At 37.1% G+C, this 22737-nt stretch overlaps 1 protein-coding gene across 4 annotated transcripts in view; it reads left to right on the top strand.

Moving 5' to 3' along the window:
- The window catches only part of LOC117336064 (ras association domain-containing protein 10-like), a 37672-nt gene that overhangs the window by 4712 nt on the left and 10223 nt on the right, over window positions 1–22737 (top strand). The window contains exons 2-3 of one of the 4 annotated variants that reach the window (XM_033896422.1): window positions 4894–4984; window positions 8640–8721. In XM_033896422.1, the coding sequence (XP_033752313.1) occupies window positions 8680–8721 (42 nt within the window). In that variant the 5' untranslated portion in view covers window positions 4894–4984; window positions 8640–8679. Of the gene's footprint in view, window positions 1–4893; window positions 4985–7243; window positions 7355–8639; window positions 8722–19182; window positions 19305–21709; window positions 21836–22737 lie in introns of those variants that run through there. The other 3 variants (XM_033896419.1, XM_033896424.1, XM_033896420.1) reach the window with 3 other exon arrangements.

Here is a 22737-nt window from a genome sequence, read left to right as displayed (position 1 = left end):
TGAGTAAAGATGTCTGTTCTAAAGTTTGTTGAGGGAGAGCCTAAATGGACTACCAAATCAGTGCATTACTAATATTTTGACCTATATTCGTAAACATGAAGGTCAAATTGTGTTTACTACCGTAAATACACATCTATGAAACCAACATACCGACTTCAGATGGCTTTTTAATTAGAGCATTTCCTAAACTAACCTAAGGTTTGTTGGTGGTCTAGGTTAAATATAACACACGTAACGATATACGCAAGACTAAGACATCGAATGGAAATTATTATGTGTCAACAGACTGGGCATAATTCTATGTTCACTTGCCTCCCGCGTTTGTTTTCCAAGCAGCGCACTTCTAAAAGAATCAAAAGTGGTTATATCAATTTATTTAATAATGACATTACAATTTTACAGATAAGATATGGAATTAGACGCTATGCTATCTTATATTTCTGATTAGGAGATGTGTTTACCACTTACGATAATAAATACCGTCCTCTAAATTATTTCAAAACAAAAACATGTTATAGGTAGATCGACTTGGGATTTCCATTCCGGACGTGAAATATGATCGGCATGAATAAGGCATTAGCTGTGATATTTGAGTGGACACCTGAAGTTTTAATGTAAATACATGCACACCCACGGCCCAATTAACATAGACTATTAGATCGGCCCTTCATCATGTGTACACACACGATACCCCTCAAAAGGCTGTAACTTAACCTGCCGCTTATGTAATCTACACTTACTCCAGGAGCTCGCTACCTCGATTTTTAGTCAACATAGTTTGAATGTTATCCTTGAGCGCAGATATTTTGTTTCTGTAGAATTATATAAGTTAAGAGAAGATCAGGATTATTTGAAAATCAAGACAATTCAAAATAGTTTAAGTAACAGTTGTACGCGATGACTGAAGCAGAAAAGTATTAGTACTACATATTAGTTTTAGAAACATGTTCAATACATATCGTAGCAATAGACTGTATGTCTGTCTCTCTGTCCCTCTCTGTCTCTCTGTCCCTCTCTGTCTCTCTGGCCCTCTCTGTCTCTCTGTCCCTCTCTGTCTCCTGTCCCTCTCTGTCTCCTGTCCCTCTCTGTCTCTCTGTCCCTCTCTGTCTCTCTCCCTGTCTCCCTCGGTCTCTCTCTCCCTGTCTCCCTCTGTCTCTCTCTCTTTGTCTCTCTCCTTGTCTCCCTCTGTCTCTCTCTCCCTGTCTCCCTTTGTCTCTCTCTCCCTGTCTCCCTCTGTCTCTCTCTCTCTGTCTCTCTCCCTGTCTCCCTCTGGTTCTCTCTCCCTGTCTCCCTCTGTCTCTCTCTCTTTGTCTCTCTCCTTGTCTCCCTCTGTCTCTCTCTCCCTGTCTCCCTCTATCTCTCTCTCTCTCTCCGGTTCTCTCTCCCTGTCTCCCTCTGTCTCTCTCTCCCTGTCTCTGTATCTAAAGTCTCTCTCCGTAAGACTCATCTTACCGTTAAAAAGTTGAATGCTTGCTTTTTATTTGTAGCTCATTTCAAATGTCCAGTTTAACCACTTTTTTCCTTGGGATTCATATCACATTTCACGCCGATGAAAATAGAACATAAATTCAACAGATTTGGCAGTATTATTTAATCCGCACGATTAAAAAAAACCTCATGTTTTACGTTGCAAACCTGTTTTCTGTCTCCTGTCAGCGGAGTTTGATATTAAATGAGGACAGTGTCCAGTTACATGTTTTGACGTTTTGTCGACGATCAGCTAAGTCAAGATTTTAATAGTTTTGCTCTTGATAGAATATATCACATGACAGATGTAAGCAGACACAGTTCATTTAAAGGTTGATTATGTCGCAGAATTAAGCTACGCACATCACCTGACTGCAGAAGTTACCAATAATGATCACCATCCGAAACCAATTGGCCCTCATTTCAATGGCTATAAAGATTGAGATCATAGTGAAAATATAATGTGCATACAAGTATATTGCTTTGGCAATGATTGTTAGTATTTACAAAACCATACAATATCTACGTGTTTGGTCGTCAACAACCCTTTTCATCTGTATACAACAATACAATATATATGTGTTTGGTCGTCAACAGCCCATTTCATTTGTATACAACGATGCAAAAACCACGAAATATCTGGATATGTGTATGGCCATCATTCGTTAGGTAGATCTCTATGAAAATGTAGTGCAATCTTGACATGTTCCTGGAGCATCAGTATTTCACTGATATGTAGACATGTTTACATTCCTCATTCACTGGTATATAGACATGTTAACATCCTCATTCAATGTATATATACATGTTTATATCCTCATTCAATGTATATAGACATGGCAACATCCTCATTCACTGTATATAGACATGGCAACATCCACATTCACTGTATATAGACATGGTAACATCCTCATTTATTCGAATAGACATGTTTAAATACGTATAGTTTATATGTGTGCGCGCTTTTATTACATAAATATATATGCATTAATATCAAACCAATGGTACTTAATTGGTAAGGCGAATGTCATTGGTCCTATGATTTGTCACGGTATTTCTGTTCCCGAAAAGCTTGTTTCAGAAGTGAACTACGCTATGTATTATAACGGTCTGCATATTAAGTTATTGTCTTTGGTCTGCTTAAAGCATAATTATCAGTCCCCGATTCATTTCAGACCAGTGCTTTGTTCGCTTCGATGCTTTGACGTCAATTGATATCCCTACCGAATAGCAAGCCGATTTATTGCAGAAATGAGAATGCTGTATATTTTTAGTTTGCTGTGTATTAAAGCATTGTGATAACTGGGTCAAAATATGTATTCCTGCATTATTATAGTCTGTACAAAGTTACAAAATCCTGTTAGGCCGTGACAACCTTACACTGGATCGTTCGGTGTGTCTCTTTTCTTGGTCCAACGCTCGTTTGCACGAAGGTCGTGTAGTCTTTAAGACCTCTTTTTACTTTATGTCCAAACATGATGAATGGCGATATTACAGGTGCTACGTGTTCTCACGACACAGCCATAGTAAAGCACGTAAACGTGCTGGAAACGGCGTCTTTGTCCTCCCCCAGGAAGATTTATTCTTGTCTATACCTTTGCACATTCAAATTGTGTCTATTGTGAAGACTATGTGGCCACGTTTGTATCGCCGGGTATAGCCACAAAGCGTCACTGTAATAATAAATTAAATACGTAAAAGTATGTTTATGGAAATGTAACAGTTTTTAAAGATAGGAATGATTATATTGACGTGATGGTAGCTGGGGCAGTGTAGTGCTGGACGGCGATTATATCAAACATCATGAATCACCAGGGCCTTGTGAGCTGGCTATTTAACAAACAATTAGCCTTTTCTAGATAGCAAATCGTGTAACATCACACTAACTAGCCTAGGCTAATGACCGTTAATAATCTCTGATCTTATCTTAGCATTTATAAACCTCCAGAAAACAAAAATGATTGTCAGCCAATCAGTGTGCTTTACTTCAAATTTCAAATTTAACGGTTAACTATAAAATCGCTTAAAGTTTTGATGATGTTTATTATTGTTGCCGAGAGAATTGCTATTTAAACATTTTCGTGACAATCCATGTGGTGTGATTCTATAGTGTTTACAATTCACAGTCACCTTTGTTTCAGTCCTTTATGTAAATTTATTAACACTGCTGTAAGTCATGCCTATCCTCATGGAAGTAAAGTCAAACGACAGCTAGCTTCATCCGTCGACACAGTTACGTATTCACTTGTAAAGGTTTATGGTAATTTTGGGTTCGTACTTTGCATTGTTAGGACACCCGTATGCATATGTATGCAAATCTTTACTCATCTATGTCACTTCGCTACAGATATAACGTCAAAAGTAGAAACAGTCAATCACAGCAGACCACTCTAGCTCAAACTTATTAAGCTGTTGTACTTTTCATTTCATCTCACGTCGTATCGTTGGCAGATTTTACGTATATAATCACGTTACATCTCAATTATTATCATGATTTCTAATCTGTACGTCGGACGTCACAAAAGGACCACCGGGCTTATTGCCGAAGTCTATACAACACTTCTCATGATAGGATCTTGTGAAATAGAATTAGAGCGATATTCAGACCAACTGGGACGATAAATCATATACAGTTATAAAGGTGATTTGTGTAAATATTATCAGGCAGAAACTTGATTCAATTTACGACTCCAGACGGCTAATATAAATACGTAGTATTTTACAGCGGTTGTATCAGTTGTAGGCAAATCTAAAGCAGATGGATAGAGTTAAATAAAAATCTGAAACATGTGTCATTGATACTAATTAATCAGACCACATACATTTCTTGTCACAATTCTTAGGGTTGTTACTTCGTGGAATGAAATTCATCATTTCACGTTCATGGTGACAAGCGTTTGAATGAAAGTGTGTTTGTAGGTAATGTTCAAATATGCATTGCCTTGTGTTAATGTTAATATACACAGACGCAATTTGTTTTCTTTTTCTTTTTAAATGTTTTGAGAAATATTTTGCAAGGAAATATTACAGGAACAATGTCGTGGTTTCCATAGTTACTTCTTTCGTAATCAGAAAAATGTTAATCGGAATCCATTCGGGAAAGTCCGTAAAAATTGCATCGTATATTACCAGTACATGTACATGTATACTGAAAGTATTCACGTGTAAAAGTTAGAGGTACATTATCAAAGTGCTGTGCAGTGGAATATTACTTGATACATTTTCAACTTTGCTAGTACGTTTTTACTGTCAAAGTGACCAGGTGATCTTTTAAAAGATACAGTACGTAAATAAAACGCACACAGTCCCTTAAAATTTGGGACTAATATACTATAGTAGAAACATTTGCTCGAACCACTTTTTATATAATTGTCCTGGATCCTTTCAATATACTTCGTTAACTTGGTTTTTCTTTTTACATTGCAGTGTTGGACATCTACTAGGCACACTACTATTGGTTTAGTTTTCACACACGGCGTCTGACCTCTACGACCTTATCATGTCACAAGGAGTTTTGGTATGTATCCTGCTGGTTTGGGAAAGAAGTGGGGTTCTTCACTTACAGTTATACGATAGAAATGTGTGGGAGATATCACACAGGTAAAACCCCATACAGGGTTTACATTGGAACTGTGATTGTAGTTTAATGTCCCTCATAAATCGCCGTATGTATCTGGTAGGATTCGTAAAACAGCGTGATATCGACATGACAAAGCCAGAAAAATATGTCGGACTCTGTCCATTACGATAAGAAATCATACACGTTTTGTCAAAAAATTATCATTATAATTCCATGGTCTCATAGCGGCATTATCCAGGGTATAAAACTATCTGCATGCATGCCATTTTCACGACTTTTCGAACGATATTTAAGAATTACATGTTAGTTAATATTCTGATCTATTGTTCTGCCAACAATATGTTGACTTTGGTGATGGACGTCTGTGGTTACATTTTCCTGGTGTAATAACTATTGCACAGTAATCACAATACAGTGCCCGATATTAAGTTGTTTCTACTAGGGCATAAATCAAGAGAGGTACCGGTACTGGAGTCAGATGTAGGATTGACACAAGCGTTAGTTTCATTTTACTCATTTTCCCCATTTCCATATGGAAATTTCATTACTTAAACAAATTGCTTGATACACTGAAATTATGTCACGTTATTCCTGCTGTGTTTGTTATGACTACCTTTTCGTACCAAGGTTTTATTTCGAACCAAATTAAGCCGTATCCTTAGACTGGCCACCAGACCCGAAGTTATTTTAACTTAAGAATTGCCAAGCTAAATTATAATACTAGATTACCTGCCCCTAGTTTGAAACTCTAGAATCACACATATCCTAGGGATCAAAATCATAAAGCACAGTTTTATTTATAACTTTGATAAAAATCTAGACACAGGGGGCCAGTCTACCGTATCTTCTGTGTTTATAACTAGCTGTTCGTAGTAAGGGCTATGGGACCAGATTTAGCCGCATCCTCTGTGTTTGTAGTGACTAGTTGTACGTAATAAGGTTTTATACAGGACCAAATTTAGCCGTATCCTCTGTTTTTGTTATGATTTTCTGTTTGTACTAAGGGTTCTGGGACCAAATTTAGCCGTATCCTCTGCGTTGGTTATGACTAGTTGTACGTACTAAGGTTTTATACGGGACCAAATTTGTGTTTGTAATGACTAGCGGTTCGAACTAAGGTTTTATACGGGACCAAATTTGTGTTTGTAATGACTAGCGGTTCGAACTAAGGTTTTATACGGGACCAAATTTGTGTTTGTAATGACTAGCGGTTCGAACTAAGGTTTTATACGGGACCAAATTTGTGTTTGTAATGACTAGCGGTTCGAACTAAGGTTTTATAAGGGACCAAATTTGTGTTTGTAATGACTAGCGGTTCGAACTTAGGTTTTATACGGGACCAAATTTGTGTTTGTAATGACTAGCGGTTCGAACTAAGGTTTTATACGGGACCAAATTTGTGTTTGTAATGACTAGCGGTTCGAACTAAGGTTTTATACGGGACCAAATTTAGCCGTATCATCTGTGTGTGTTATGACTAGCTGTTCGGACCAATAACCTAGCCATGTCCTGCTGTGTTCGTTGTGATTTGACACTCGTACTACGGTACCGAATTAAGAATTCCAACATGGCTACCGATATACTTCTAACCATAACATTTGTTCAGCTTATATGTCAACGTCTTTCAAGTGGCCGAATGACCACACCTATTTAACACAAGATTTGGCCACCCTACGAATGGCCATTCATGAGCTAATGACTGCCATAAAGTGGAAGTTGAGAGGACATTAGTCAATATTGACCGGAGTTAAGTAGAGCTAAGCGTTATATTATTTTCAGCGAGTCACCTTTGGTGTTGGACAGCCCTCGGACTGGAGTTGGGAATAACGGCCAGATATGGGTCTATCATGACACGATTACGTGTTCTTATTTTCCTATTAAATATCACTGACCGTTTCTCTGTTTACATATTTCCAGATGTGTGTAATATTTAGTTGTTAATTCAACACTCCTGGTGAGATATGTACACAATGCGCTGCTCTTGAAACTCCAAACTTTACATAACTCAAAGTATTTATAACGGAAGTTATTTCTGAACTACTCACTTCAGAGGCTACCTATAGTCTGAATATGTGATAAACTAAGTGAAAATCGGTGTGGTGTACACACTCGACTTTTACGTTACATATAGCGGATATAGTGCTCTTCTTGTCTCCATTCCAGACACCTAGCCATTTCTATCAACTCACCATGATTAAATCAGGGTTGACAACTTGATTACTCTAGTAAAATGACCCTGTCTCACGAAAATTGCTATTGTGACAAAACCGTTCATGATAACTCGCTGGAAACGATTTGCGTCGACAGGTAAATATTTATATTTAATTTAAAATATTATTCTAATTCAATTAAATCAATTAACTATTGTTTCCCCTAAGTGCTATCATGTTTAGTTAAAACTGAGCGGCGTGATATATAGTTAAATCCTACACCAAATAAAAAAGAAAATACCTGTTGATCCAGTTCATTCTCAGCGAGATAACATTTACCGTTGTATACACAATGTATATCGAAAGTAATCGAGTTAGCGACTTTGATTAAATTATGGGTCTATTCGAGCATCTACACCTGACATTTTCTGCAGCATTAATTCAAACCACGTCACATTACCAGACATTGAACCCCAGCACCCTGGACTAGTCATTGTAGTCCGTGGTCCTTATAGAAGTATTCAACGAAGTTTCTGATGTATTGATTGATTTAGCATGATAAAAACATTGGATAAGCTCACTACCTCTTTTATAGGTCCACTTGGTATATTCGCGTTGATATAGAATGGTTTTATTAATGTCTTAATGAAGTAACGTGACCGTCCATTTTCTCTTTCTAAAGGTTTTTGATCTAAACATATGTTATTGCCTTTTCTTAGCAAGAGGATTGGGCAAAAGATATACAACTTATTCAAAGCCCTTTCCCTACAACATAACATTGGTATATACACAAAACGCAAGATGGCATAGAATACATTGTCTCACACTCTCATATAACCACACTTACAAATCACTAATAGTGTCACACGTCCCCAAAGTTTGTTAGTAAGGTAGAACATAACGATATTCTTGTGACATATATAAGTCGTTATCTAAATGAGACTAATGTTCCTTTGATAGGTTAGTTGGGACTGGAATTCCTGTAGACCACTCACACATCCATTTCCTTGACAAAATTGATAAAATGCCATTCAGTCAAGGAAAATGAAATCCATTTTTTTCCGTGTCACAGAACGGTTTCCTTAATTAAACTTTTCCCCCGTAATCCTCGTGAGATGCCCAGTTCATAGTGTCCCGGATTCGACTGTAGAGAGTATATTTATAAATCCAGCCATTTCTTTACTATTAAATGTTTCCTCCCGTCGAACTAGTCCATAAGACGATGTTCCTGTTCCTTTGTTTTATTGCTTTGATGGTGTATTATACAACGTCAGTTTGTGTCTTCGCTAGAAAATCAATAAACCTCAGTATTGATGTATTTATTGGTTCATAAGTACAGTGCAATGGCCTCATTTCCCGGCCGAGTTTGTGACGTAACCTAATGTAAACACGTGATCGGCTGTCGGTAATAATCTATTACATACATTTTATGTATCTTTTAGGACACATAAACTACAAATCAAGAGAGGGTCGTGTCACGTGATGGCATCAGGAGTCGTTAATGCCGATCACTTTCAATGGGCGGTAAGTGTTTGTTACAGCATTGTTCTATCACCATCTATTTATACTGGACTCAGTCGTGTGCCATTCAAATACATATTTTGCAAGTCCAAAAATGTTACTAAGTTTATCATATAATTAATTTACCAAGCTTATTAATTACTTTATTTAGAGACCATGCTACCTATATATATAATGGTCACGACTTTAGATCATCAATCATATTAACTGATTTACTTTACTAAGTTATTGGATTACTGTACTTTGGTTTATCAAGCTCATGGCATTACTTTACGGTGACCTATAGAGGTTTCTGTTTTAGTTCATCTAACTCGTTGAATTAACTTGGTCCGGTTTCTTTACCTTAATGTTCTATCCAATCATCACTCGATATTTATATTCCCCTTTACAAAGCATGACTTTACTGATCATACGACTGACATGTGCCGTTTTCATTGGTTAACAGATAAGTTTTGATTGTAACCTTAGATCTCTAGTCAGTCACAATAAATATAAGTTATTGTAGATACTATATATCTTGTTCGACATAGAGAACGTGTCTCTTACCTCTGTTTTCATTTCGTTATCGTTCACGGACGTCTCCTCAACAGTGAATCTGTTCGTACGTGCTTTAATCTATTGTGAAAGGTCAGTAATAGTAAAGTCCGATACCGGACCTATGAATCTGCTTGACAGAGGCTAATTATATTTTCTTGTGGGCTATTTTAGGAATGTGACAATAAATAGGCCATTTCCATCCATTTATTTACTGTTCGCAACTTAATCTTTAAAAAAAATCGAAATTGAAACCGACGGATCGTTATAGCTAAACCGTTTGATAAGAAAATATTGTTTAAGTGAATGTGCTTACACTAAAAGATAATTGTAACAAAAACAGCTTACTATATGGAATTTTCACTTTGTCATTGTTTTATAGACAACTGATAGTATCAGTCACGTCTTACACAGTTACCTCTCTTGTTTCGACCTTTTCCTCACTTCAGCATGATAAACAAAGGAAACTCCTAAATATAAATGGAAACAACAACTCGATCCTCATATTTTGACGGGAATTCCAAAATTACGACGATGGTGGATTATACAAGAGGCCACGAGGGTCTGTATTGCTCACCTGGTTGTATTTGACCAAATAAATTTTGTATCAAATTAATGTTCATGTTGGTGTCGAACAATGTTATATATGGTTATGGTGTGGGGATGGCAACTGCTTTAAAGACATCGCCGAGAAACGAAGTCCAGACTCCCTAGGGGTGTGAAAAGACCCAAGAGACTGCTTTTACAACATGATCATGTTTATCTCCTGATGCCCAACAATGCTATATATGGTTATGAGGTGGGGCTATCAGCAATTTCAAAAATGCAAGTAGCCATTCTATTTCCCCTATTTGGCCCCACCCCTCTCGCCCCTGGGTGTCAGAGTTACCATTTATGCAAATTCTGTTTCCCTTCCCGAAGGAGGCTTCTGACCAAATTTGGTTCAAATATACAAGTTGCGATATTAAGGATTTGCTTCTAATTCCACTACTCTGGTCACAGGGGAGTTAGGGTAATCATTTATGCAAAATCTGTATCCCTTCCTCTAAAGATGTTTCTGACCAAATTTAATTAAAATCGATTCAGGACTTCTTGACAAGTAGCGATTTAAAGCAAATGTTAACGGACTTACGGATGGACGACAGACGTTGCACCATGGCATAAGCTTTTTGGGAGTTAAATTACTTGTAATAAACAATATCTATTTTTTAATTGTTTGTTCAGTAAAGTGTGAGAACTGGAGAGTGATTGTTGTGGGCGATTTGTTATCATGTCGATTGTTTGTAATGTTGTTACCATTAACAGATGAAAACACAGTGATACTATCTATTTATGGTAAATAATGTCCATTTGTTTATATCAACACAATAACCGTTATAGCTACACCTGTAGTATGTAGGAGTACAACATCCACGTGACTTGCTTTGATGGAGCCGACGCGTGTTCACAGACATTATCAGAACTCTTAATGTTCGGAGTGGTGGCAATCATATCCACATAAACACAACAGAAGAGCACAACCTGCTCAGACCGACAATGTCCGATCTAGATATTGTAGGACAATGGATTTATACTACATAATCTCAGAGTATGGAAATTAATACTTTAGTATTATAACCAGAACGTTCCATCAATTCCCTTCAGTGTACTGAGTAAAGTGATCAAGCCTTGATAGAGACAAACGAATCAGAAGGTTTTGTATTACATGTACCAATGTCTCGGAATCTGAAGTTAATGACATGTGTAATTCAGGATTTGCCACCGCGAACATCAAAGATAATAAAAGTTTAGGTTTGATAGACCCAACGTCATGCATGACATTAACTAGGTTTGATAGAATCAAGGTCATGCATGACAGTAACTAGGTTTGATAGAACCAACGTCATGAACGACAGTAACTAGGTTTGATATAACCAACGTCATGTATGACAGTAACTAGGTTTGATATAACCAACGTCATGTATGACAGTAACCAGGTTTGATAGAACTAACGTCATGTATAACAGTAACTAGGTTTGATAGAACTAACGTCATGTATGACAGTAACTAGGTTTGATAGAACTAACGTCATGTATGACAGTAACTAGGTTTGATATAACCAACGTCATGTATGACAGTAACTAGGTTTGATAGAACCAACGTCATGTATGACAGTAACTAGGTTTGATAGAACCAACGTCATGTATGACAGTAACTAGGTTTGATAGAACCAACGTCATGTATGACAGTAACACGGTTTGATAGAACCAACGTCGTGTATCACAGTAACTAGGTTTGATATAACCAACGTCATGTATGACAGTAACTAGGTTTGATAGAACCAACGTCATGTATAACAGTAACTAGGTTTGATAGAACCAACGTCATGTATGACAGTAACTAGGTTTGATAGAACCAACGTCATGTATCACAGTAACTAGGTTTGATAGAACTAACGTCATGTATCACAGTAACTAGGTTTGATAGAACTAACGTTATGTATGACAATTACTAGGTTTGATAGAACCAACGTCATGTATGACAGTAGCTAGGTTTGATAGAACCAACGTCATGTATGACCGTAACTAGGTTTGATATAACCAACGTCATGTATGACAGTAACTAGGTTTGATAGAACCAACGTCATGTATCACAGTAACTAGGTTTGATAGAACTAACGTCATGTATGACAGTAACTAGGTTTGATAGAACTAACGTCATGTATGACAGTAACTAGGTTTGATATAACCAACGTCATGTATGACAGTAACTAGGTTTGATAGAACCAACGTCATGTATGACAGTAACTAGGTTTGATATAACCAACGTCATGTATGACAATTACTAGGTTTAATAGAACCAAAGCCATGAACGACAGTAACTAGGTTTGATAGAACCAACGTCATGCATGACAGTAACTAGGTTTGATAGAACCAACGTCATGCATGACAGTAACTTGGTTTGATAGAACCAACGTCATGTATGACAGTTACTAGGTTTGATAGAACCAACGTCATGTATGACAGTTACTAGGTTTGATAGAACCAACGTCATGTATGACAGTAACTAGGTTTGATAGAACCAACGTCATGTATGACAGTAACTTGGTTTGATAGAACCAACGTCATGTATGACAGTAACTAGGTTTGATAGAACCAACGCCATGTATGACAGTAACTAGGTTTGATAACCAACGTCATGTACGACAGTAACTAGGTTTGATAGAACCAACGTCATGTATGACAGTAACTAGGTTTGATATAACCAACGTCATGAATGACAGTAACAAGGTTTGATAGAAACAACGTCATGTATGACAGTAACTTGGTTTGATAACCAACGTCATGTATGACAGTAACAAGGTTTGATAGAACTAACGTCATGTATCACAGTAACTAGGTTTGATAGAACCAACGTCATGTATGACAGTAACTTGGTTTGATAGAACTAACGTCATGCATGACAGTAACTAGGTTTGAGAGAACCAACGTCATGTATGACAGTAACTAGGTTTGATAGAACCAACGTCATGTACGACAGTAACTAGGTTTGATAGAACCAACGTCATGTATGACAGTAACTAGGTTTGATAACCAACGTCATGAATGACAGTAACTAGGTTTGATAACCAACGTCATGAATGACAGTAACAAGGTTTGATAGAAACAATGTTATGTATAATAGAATCAATGTTATGTGTGATATACATGTATATATATGTATATATATAGTGACAAGATTTTATAGAAAATGGAGTGCAAACAACCATAGTTGTTCGGCGATGCGTGTTATGTAATACACTATGAACCCTAGCTATATCCTAGATAGTAAAGAAAGGAAAATATCTCGTTCCGATAGTACCAACTGGTGTTATGTAAAATATTACAAAAAAAGTCGAGTATTTGGGTGGTAACACCGACTTCGCTGTGACATGGTGTCAGACGAGGTTGTTTACGGCTAATAGTTTACCTGTTAAGTCAATCACCATCGGTCGGATAAGCAACAAGATAAGTATATGTCATTACCCTACAGACATTACCGATGTCCCCTATCAATTATAGCTACATCGAAAGCATGTCGGTAGCCTTGGGCAAAGAAAAGGTCCACTGCAAATCCTTGTCTCTGAAGAAGCAAGTAAAGGCATGGGATGATGCTATCAAACCCTCCCCGTACTGTAATGTATTCAACATTAAGAGGATATCGAATGTCTGACAGGTCTCGGGATTTAGAGGTGTTTATAACAATAGTAGACGGGACGAAATCAACAGAACAATAGAGGGTGTTACCTGGGGGTGTTACCTTTATCTGATAACAATGGCCAAACGGAGGACTGTGGTCAGAAAGTCACAAAACACAAAAGATAAGGACATGCCGACAAAGATATCGAAATAATTGCCTTGAGTGTTTTTCTTCTTAAGTACTATAAGCATTACTTATCAATTGTCGGATCAAAGACGATTCGCTCCATAACTTTTATTTAGGCCACGATAATGATAACTAACCCATGTCGAATTCCATTAGTACACAACTCATCTCATTCTAACACGAAACGCGTGATCGTGTATTCAGACAGAAGCTATATATAAAGTACCGATCAGTAAAACTACAATGTACATTGATGGAATTCATTCTGAACAAACCTGGCCAATATAATCATATGCTTTTAATTTCCAAATACCGTATGTTAATTTCAGAAAAGAAAAAAAGTATGTTTCGTTGCGTGTTAAATCAAGTCCCCGTACGTCAATGTACAGTTGGTCTCATAAGGCTTTGTCTAGTTCCCTTCCATTCCGTTATCTATAAACATGCGATACCCAGCCACCCGACTTTTATTGGTTTTTAAAATAAATTACTAACCATGCGAATCCAACGATAATATTTCTGATTGATAAAAATATGGAGTTGTGTACATACGTTAATATTATGTAAATATATCGTGACATTTAGCGTATAATCACATTGATTGATATTCGTACATGATAGGACTGCATACTAGATGGGGATCCATTTGTAAAGTGTGAGAGGAGTGAATGTGATATGGTTCTCTGTGTCTGTCTGTGTAATACTGACAGTGTAGGAGTGAATGTGATATGGTTCTCTGTGTCTGTGTAATACTGACAGTGTAGGAGTGAATGTGATATGGTTCTCTGTGTCTGTCTGTGTAATACTGACAGTATAGAACATCCATTTGTAAAGTGTGAGAGAAGTGAATGTGATATGGTTCTCTGTGTCTGTCTGTGTAATACTGACAGTATAGAACATCCATTTGTAAAGTGTGAGAGGAGTGAATGTGATATGGTTCTCTGTGTCTGTCTGTGTAGTACTGACAGTGTAGGAGTGAATGTGATATGGTTCTCTGTGTCTGCCTGTGTAATACTGACAGTGTAGAACACCCATTTCTGTCCTCCACGAGTGACATGTCTTGGCCTATCAAATCACCCTTTTAAACACTATTTTATAGAGATGATAATACAATACAGCAAACATACGTGGGATGACAGGGAATGGGGGGTCGAAAGCATCACATCGACATGTTTGATAAGAGCACTCAGGGAAACAGACATTATTCTCTCTCTCTCTCTTTATAAATGTACAAAACTTCTAGAAGAAATTACATTTTTTTTTAGATATTTATAGAAATGTACGCCGTGTCGTGTAGTAAACACACGAGGTAGTATAGATCTAAAGCCGAACATCTGTCTCTTCATATTCTTTGACAAATAACCTTTTTCCCTTGGTTTGTCCTCCATTTTGTTTTTATTTCAGCGAGTAAAACAATGCTCAATGTTCTAAATATACAGGGAATCGAAGCGTGATCTTAAACTTTGTAGATGATTTTAAGGTAATTTTTAAAAACGACTTCATCATTAAAATTTTGCTTGGACTGATAAGATGATAGTGTGACACTATGGGATACGTAAGTTTGGTTATCATTGTCATTACTGCCTACTTAGGACATAGCCACTGTTCTTCGCATGTTCATGTAGCCTGCTTCATATTCATTGAGTAAACCTAAATCCAACTCTGAAAGGAAATACCCGAATCTCTCTTCAGTCGTTAAATAATAATAGATAAAAATGCAAAAATGTTTTAGCATCGAACAACAGTGGAATGAATCTGTTCCCTTGACTAGCCTTGATATCAGTTTTTTTGTTATTTTTAATGACGCCTGTTTGTTTACGGATGTTTGTCTTAAGTTCCTTGGACTAATTAATTTAGGAGATGACCCTGACAGGTAAATTAATATGAAGTAGATAAAACCTTCCGGACGTTTGTACAGCCCTGTGCTGTCGCTGACCACCGTCCGCAATGAAATGACCACCAGTCTGTAACTTGTGACATAACGATGTCCAATAGATCATGTACCTGTCGTAAAATGGATTCGGACATTGTGATTAATTTTGTAACCTGACCTGCCAGAGGGCTGGCTAGTTTGGTCTCGGGTAATTAATTACGTGTGGTCGACTTTGAAGATTTGTCTGGAATCTAAAAGTTGATGATTTAAATCTATTAACGAGATTAGCGAAACAATAGGAGACATTAACGTGGTAATCCCACCTTGTCCCCCAGTTAAGTAACCGGTAAAATAGCGTATAAGGGAACCAATTATTTTTTTCTGGACAGAAGTGACCACTAATTGGAGCTACACACATTTGTATATCAATTCAATTTATTTCCAAATGCTACATAGCATATATATATATATATACATATCGTTTTGTCAAAATAGGTGATAATTACAACACAAATTTGGTCTGGTCAGAAAACTGATCTTACTGGAAATCAGGTTTAACTAGAGACAAAGTACTTATTGTTATAATAATGCAATTAGTTTACTTCGTACACGTTTATAAACCGGCTTTCATACCGGCGAGTTTTATTAGGACAAGAGAGTTTTTTCCTGACCGTAAAACATGAATTAAAGGATTTCTCAAGAACATATTTCTAATATACCTCCTAATTTTTTGTAATAGTAAAAAATGATGACTCCATCGAAAAAAAACCCATCTTTAATGAAGAAATCTAAATGACATAACTCGGGTAAATGGCATTGTGAATGAGGTCGTAAATAAACGTGTGCCAAATAAGGTGCAATCCGGAAGGCGACATTTCGTCGTCCTGGCGGTGGTGACATGGAGCGAGCCACCACACCCCAATAAATCTGCCTCAGTGACACGTTGATGGTTTTCTGTATGAGTACAGGTAACTGAAACACGTGTACCTGTCCACACCCTCGGATGTTCGGGGATGACGACTACATCAGCAAGCGTCCGGGGATGATGACGGCAACATCATCAGGCGTCCGGCGACGACCGTCCTTTGTAACGAACTGACCACCAGTCGCCCAAGTTTGACGGTTACACCATATATACAACTGTCAGAATCAGGCATTTGAGGGTTACGATCAACCCATCAGGCATTTTGGATGATACTTAGGGAGGGGGCGGTCGGTCATGCACGCTGCCCAGGTCATTCCCACTTCGCCAATAACTGAAATGTCCATAACACTTACACTACCAATACCTTTAGGTGGACGTGCTATAATCATTGTATTGTAATACTGTTTTAATTGAAGTGAACATTGATTTGGTTCTATACATTCCTGATCGAGTATTGTGATTACTAGCGTATTCACAGTTGTTTCCGTGTTGATCACTCTCTTTCCATTCGTATACCAAATGTATTACAACCAATTACTGTACCAGCTCATTACTACAGTATTACCATGGCCTTCTACTCTACTTAATCAAGATTTATCGATATCAAAACGAACGATTCTGTATATTTCTCTATAGATGTACGTTATTTATACCAAATGAACCCTTCTAATCTATTGACAAAGGATTCTGACGACTTCTGCTGGTAATTGGAGTTCTCGAGCCAACTTCTCGAGCCAACCATATGTATTTGTTACGAGGCTGGCAATTCTCAAATCTTATCACAAAATAATGTACCTCATCAGAATTTCCCTGCAACACGGAAATTCAAGTTAAGATAACAATTTTATATTCCAAATCCACAATAGCCCAGTACTTCGAAGGTCCGATAGCGTTGTTGTCTGGAACTCCGAAATTCTGTACTGTATGTAATATTGGAGACGAATCATTCTATTTAACTGTAGTAAGTGACAAAACTTATTGAACAGGGCGAATTATTATCCAAATACTATTGAAAGAGGTTTGGTACTCTTAATTGTGTAATCTCCTCAAATTCACCAAGCTTACAAGTATATGTAACAGACTCAACTGTGTCAATTAGTATAGCGTATACAAATGTATATTTTCTACCCTGTATGAGTTTACAAGAATAAGATCATTGTCATTTATATTGTCAGGGTTTCAGGGTCTATCACCCATTCAGTATTATAGCTGTTAGAGAATCAAGATAAAGTTACTAATTCCGCCACGAGCAAAAAACTGACGATGTAAGTTGTAACCGGTTTCATAAAAACATCTTCATTAATGATACTGAGTTTGCGGAGAAATATCGCCATCAATATCCTGTCTGCAGGGACTGCACCCGTTGATCTGGAACACAATAACACCGACACAGCGTGACGCCCATTACTAATTACATGTTTAATATCCACAAGAAACTTAAGATTTTTGTACTTTATACAATAAAACATCAATATTGGTAGTTTTCAAACAAACCCCAGTGTGAAATGAGACCGCCATTGTTTCTTACAGTGGTGAGTATTAAGAGATCTGATCACCATACAATGTTTACCAATACGCCTTCCGACATACAGTAGCAGTTTACAATGTCGGGTTCACGGACTACGAAACACTTGAATCCCATTCGTTGTATATAGTCTATCTTACAATCATATGTTGTTGGCGGCTTGTACATGGTGAGAGATGGTTCCTTGTACAATTGTTATGTCGCCAGATCGACCAGTAAAACGATAACTCCACTCGAGATTAAGACGGTATCGCATATTCTGGGGAGATATCCTGATCACATTTGTATATATTTTTTATCGATAAATGGGGACAGAAAAAAAAATGTTCAAAGGACAAACAACGATTGGCATTTTTTTTACACAGTTCAAAGTGTATCAAAATTGTTTGATGACAAATTATCGGTTTAAATTACCATCATATTATCAGTGTTTGTCAATACAATGTATCAAGGTGTACAGATATGTTTGCATGGACCCATTTCCATGATTATATATAGAACATATTGTATGTAAAGACAATACAGAAATGATTATTATTAATTTGAATGCATATAGACACTGGAGTTATTGTGTATTTCAAAGAAAATGCTTGTTCTATGTAGACAGAAAATTAGATAAATCATACAAGATTTTCGCATTTTCTAACTTTTCAACCTGAACATTTTCGTTGGCATTTTTGCTGTTTAGACCACGATTCAATCCAATTCAATATAAGCCATGTTCGTAAACGTGTCATAATTTATTGCTGGTATTGATACACTAGACAATGTATTAAATGTAAATATCTACAGAAGATGCTGACATCAGCTGTATAATGAAGTATAAAACGAGTCTCATTAATCACCGACACGTGATCAGCGTTTTATATAGGTACTCTTTAAACGACATATACATCAGTACCCCGTATCACTTTGTCCAGAATGCCAATTTATTTATGACCATTTGACGAGATCTTGTGTAAACTCACAGCTCCTTCAACAGGAAGTGAAAACGGTCTTGTTTAAGGATCAACGTTTTAAAGACCTATTCGAGATTTGTCGGCAGATACAAAGAGACTTGATGAATTCACGCGGTCTGAATCACAGGTACAGAAAGGTATATCACAGTAGTGTACAGGTACAATCACAGGTAAGTAAGTATTAATGGGTGTAGATAGAGATCGTACACCTGTCCAGCCCCCAACCTATCAGTAATGGATCAAGTTAGCCTGTCCCCCGGGGCCAGGGCGCTGGGCCCGGGACTATACTAGGCCGGCTCGTTATCAATCGTTATTAGACGTTGAGTGTGGTGTGTCGAACGGACGTGGATTTAAGGGTCCGATTGTATCACCTAAAACTCGGAAATCTATATAGTGTGTACGTACCGAACGCACCTACAAACTGCCAAGGTAAGAACAGAAGGTTATTTTGTTTTGTTTACAAATTTTGACGGTTATCTTTTCATTGATTGACTCATAAGTACATATTCGATTTCCAATTTCCCGTTATCGATCTGATTTTAAAGATTTAACGGTCTAATTAGACCAAACTAAACGCGTTTGTGAGAACCAGGTTTAACTACTACATACCTGGGTATACTTGGAATCATTCGATTTCCCATGGAGTATTATCGTTCACGCCCCGTTAATTTTACACAAGTCAGTAACTATAAGGCAGATAGGATATTTCTTAACATTTCTGTCGATAGAAGTTATAGGAACAGACGAAAGGACATGTCGTGTATACGTATATTGTATCAAACTTCCGATGATCTATTTGTCCATCCTTCAGCGGATTTTCCACTTCGTCAAACACAGAACTCAGATACTGGAAACTGATAAAGGTCATGTTTAATTTTTTGTCTGTGTGACTTTGCAACTCTTTATGACTTTTTCAAGCTTACCATCCAAGACTTTCCAGTTTCTCCGGGGGTATTTGTTTTATAACGATAACTTTAACTTTAGCATTTCCGGAGAAATTCAATTCATCAGAATCCCGCAACAAATAAATATCTGTAAAACTAGTTAGTTAAACATATCATCATTTCCCTCGGAGTTTGAACTTTCATTGTACAATAACATGTTTTCGTGCCCCGAGCCGTGTTTTGTATACTGCCTATAGAAAGAGTGTAAACCTGTTTTAACATTAACACCATGTGTAGTGATTTGGTGGAACTGGTATTAATCACTATCACCGCTAACCTTTATATTTACTCCAGTCATTGACTGGTATTAATCACTATCACCGCTAACCTTTATATTTACTCCAGTCATTGACTGGTATTAATCACTATCACCGCTAACCTTTATATTTACTCCAGTCATTGACTGGTATTAATCACTATCACCGCTAACCTTTATATTTACTCCAGTCATTGACTGGTATTAATCACTATCACCGCTAACCTTTATATTTACTCCAGTCATTGACTGGTATTAATCACTATCACCGCTAACCTTTATATTTACTCCAGTCATTGACTGGTATTAATCACTATCACCGCTAACCTTTATATTTACTCCAGTCATTGACTGGTATTAATCACTATCACCGCTAACCTTTATATTTACTCCAGTCATTGACTGGTATTAATCACTATCACCGCTAACCTTTATATTTACTCCAGTCATTGACTGGTATTAATCACTATCACCGCTAACCTTTATATTTACTCCAGTCATTGACTGGTATTAATCACTATCACCGCTAACCTTTATATTTACTCCAGTCATTGGCTGGTATTAATCACTATCACCGCTAACCTTTATATTTACTCCAGTCATTGGCTGGTATTAATCACTATCACCGCTAACCTTTATATTTATTCCAGTCATTGGCTGGTATTAATCACTATCACCGCTAACCTTTATATTTACTCCAGTCATTGACTGGTATTAATCACTATCACCGCTAACCTTTATATTTACTCCAGTCATTGACTGGTATTAATCACTATCACCGCTAACCTTTATATTTACTCCAGTCATTGACTGGTATTAATCACTATCACCGTTTACCTTTATATTTACTCCAGTCATTGACTGTTTTAATCACTATCACCACTAACCTTTATATTTACTCCAGTCATTGACTGGTATTAATCACTATCACCACTAACCTTTATATTTACTCCAGTCATTGGCTGGTATTAATCACTATCACCGCTAACCTTTATATTTACTCCAGTCATTGGCTGGTATTAATCACTATCACCACTAACCTTTATATTTATTCCAGTCATTGGCGTAATCATGCATAATCGTGTGAAATACAAGACAGATTTCGGAGTTTTATGTGTAAATACATTTGATTGTTTAATTATGTAAATTTCTTTTAAATGACGAGAAGTTCCTTGTACCTGGGACGTTCATGTGTTGGAGTTCTAGTTATATAAATACACCTGGTGAATATATCCTACGACTAATCTACAGCTAATTCACATCGGCTCGATAAGTGTGTAAACTCTTTAAATTGCTCTGGGAAAAGGACTTTACGACCTTGTTTGTGAATAAGTTAAGGTTATCAGCATAGTTTAAAATGGCCCCTATCTCGAAAAGGTTTGATTCATCGATAAACGTTATCCAAAAACATGTTAAACCACACAACGTTCTTTAAAGGGTTTCTTAATTGGTAATGCAATAAGCAATTAGCAATATTTAATGGACATCTGTTTCCTCGTCTTCAATGCAGATGCCATTTCATTCTCGCAATGTTGGAAACAGTTTGCAATATGTCGCACAGCTCTAGAAGACATCAAAGAGTCGTTCCTGATAATGTCCGTAAAAATCGATAGCCGGAACAATGCTTGTTACGGAGGGAGTCTGGCAGGATGAAAGGCCTGTGCTCACCTCGGCAAACTCCCGTGGATTCCTCTCCGGCGTCCAGATATTTCCAATCCTTCATTAGTGTAATCGCGGATCTCCGAGAGAGGCACCACTTGGTATGTCCGAATAGGTTGTTATCTGTACACACTCGGGGGACCTTAGCGACATTATACCATATCGATATTTGGGTAATTATGTCTCGGTACTAATAAGTCTCAAAGGTAGTTTTCCAGTGCGAAAGTATGATGAACAAATACAACCACTATGACTAATATAATAACCGAACAAGCCGATGACACTCTGGTTGCCATTTTCTAATTGAGATTTCATAGACATGTTCTATTGCATGGTTTTCTTGATTTTTACTAAAAACTTGACATATGCAGTCTTATTTTCATAACAAAATGTTCAATATTGGTATATTTGTTGTAAGACATTCACAATAAACAATTGAATTTTGTGTAACAGGTATACATAATATCTATATGAGAATATGCTATTACTATCGTAGTTAATGCAGACTTACTATGAGCTATGATGGCTGGAAAAGACACAAACATATTATTGCGTGCGAACGCAAAAGTATAACATGTACATGCAATAATAATTTGTTGTCGATGGAATTTCTCACCCAAGGTAACGAATCCCAAAATCACGCGACTTTCTTAAATTAGTTTATCTCCTTGTACTAGCTTATCTCCTTCCAAAATTACAAGTCTCATTTGATCTATAATGTGAATATTATAGAGACAAGGGTCAATCTATTTGAGGAGGCGTGGACGCCGTCATGGCTGTCTAATGGTGTACTAATTTGCAGTTCTACTTCAATGTATAGATACCCAGGTTAAACCCTGACATGTACAGGTCTTGCGACGGCGACATTGATTGGGAATTTATGATCTATTACACTACACACCAAGTACCCGTAACCTTTATAATCTGTATCGACGACATCAAAACAAATATTTAGGTCCAATATTTTTGACATACATTTTGTACCGTCACTTCTGTCTATAGT

Source organism: Pecten maximus, chromosome 10, assembly GCF_902652985.1.
Source record: "Pecten maximus chromosome 10, xPecMax1.1, whole genome shotgun sequence".
In the NCBI taxonomy this organism is placed as follows: Eukaryota; Metazoa; Mollusca; class Bivalvia; order Pectinida; family Pectinidae; genus Pecten; species Pecten maximus.
The sequence above is the reverse complement of the archived record's forward strand: the minus strand, read 5'-3'. Positions and strand labels throughout refer to the sequence as shown.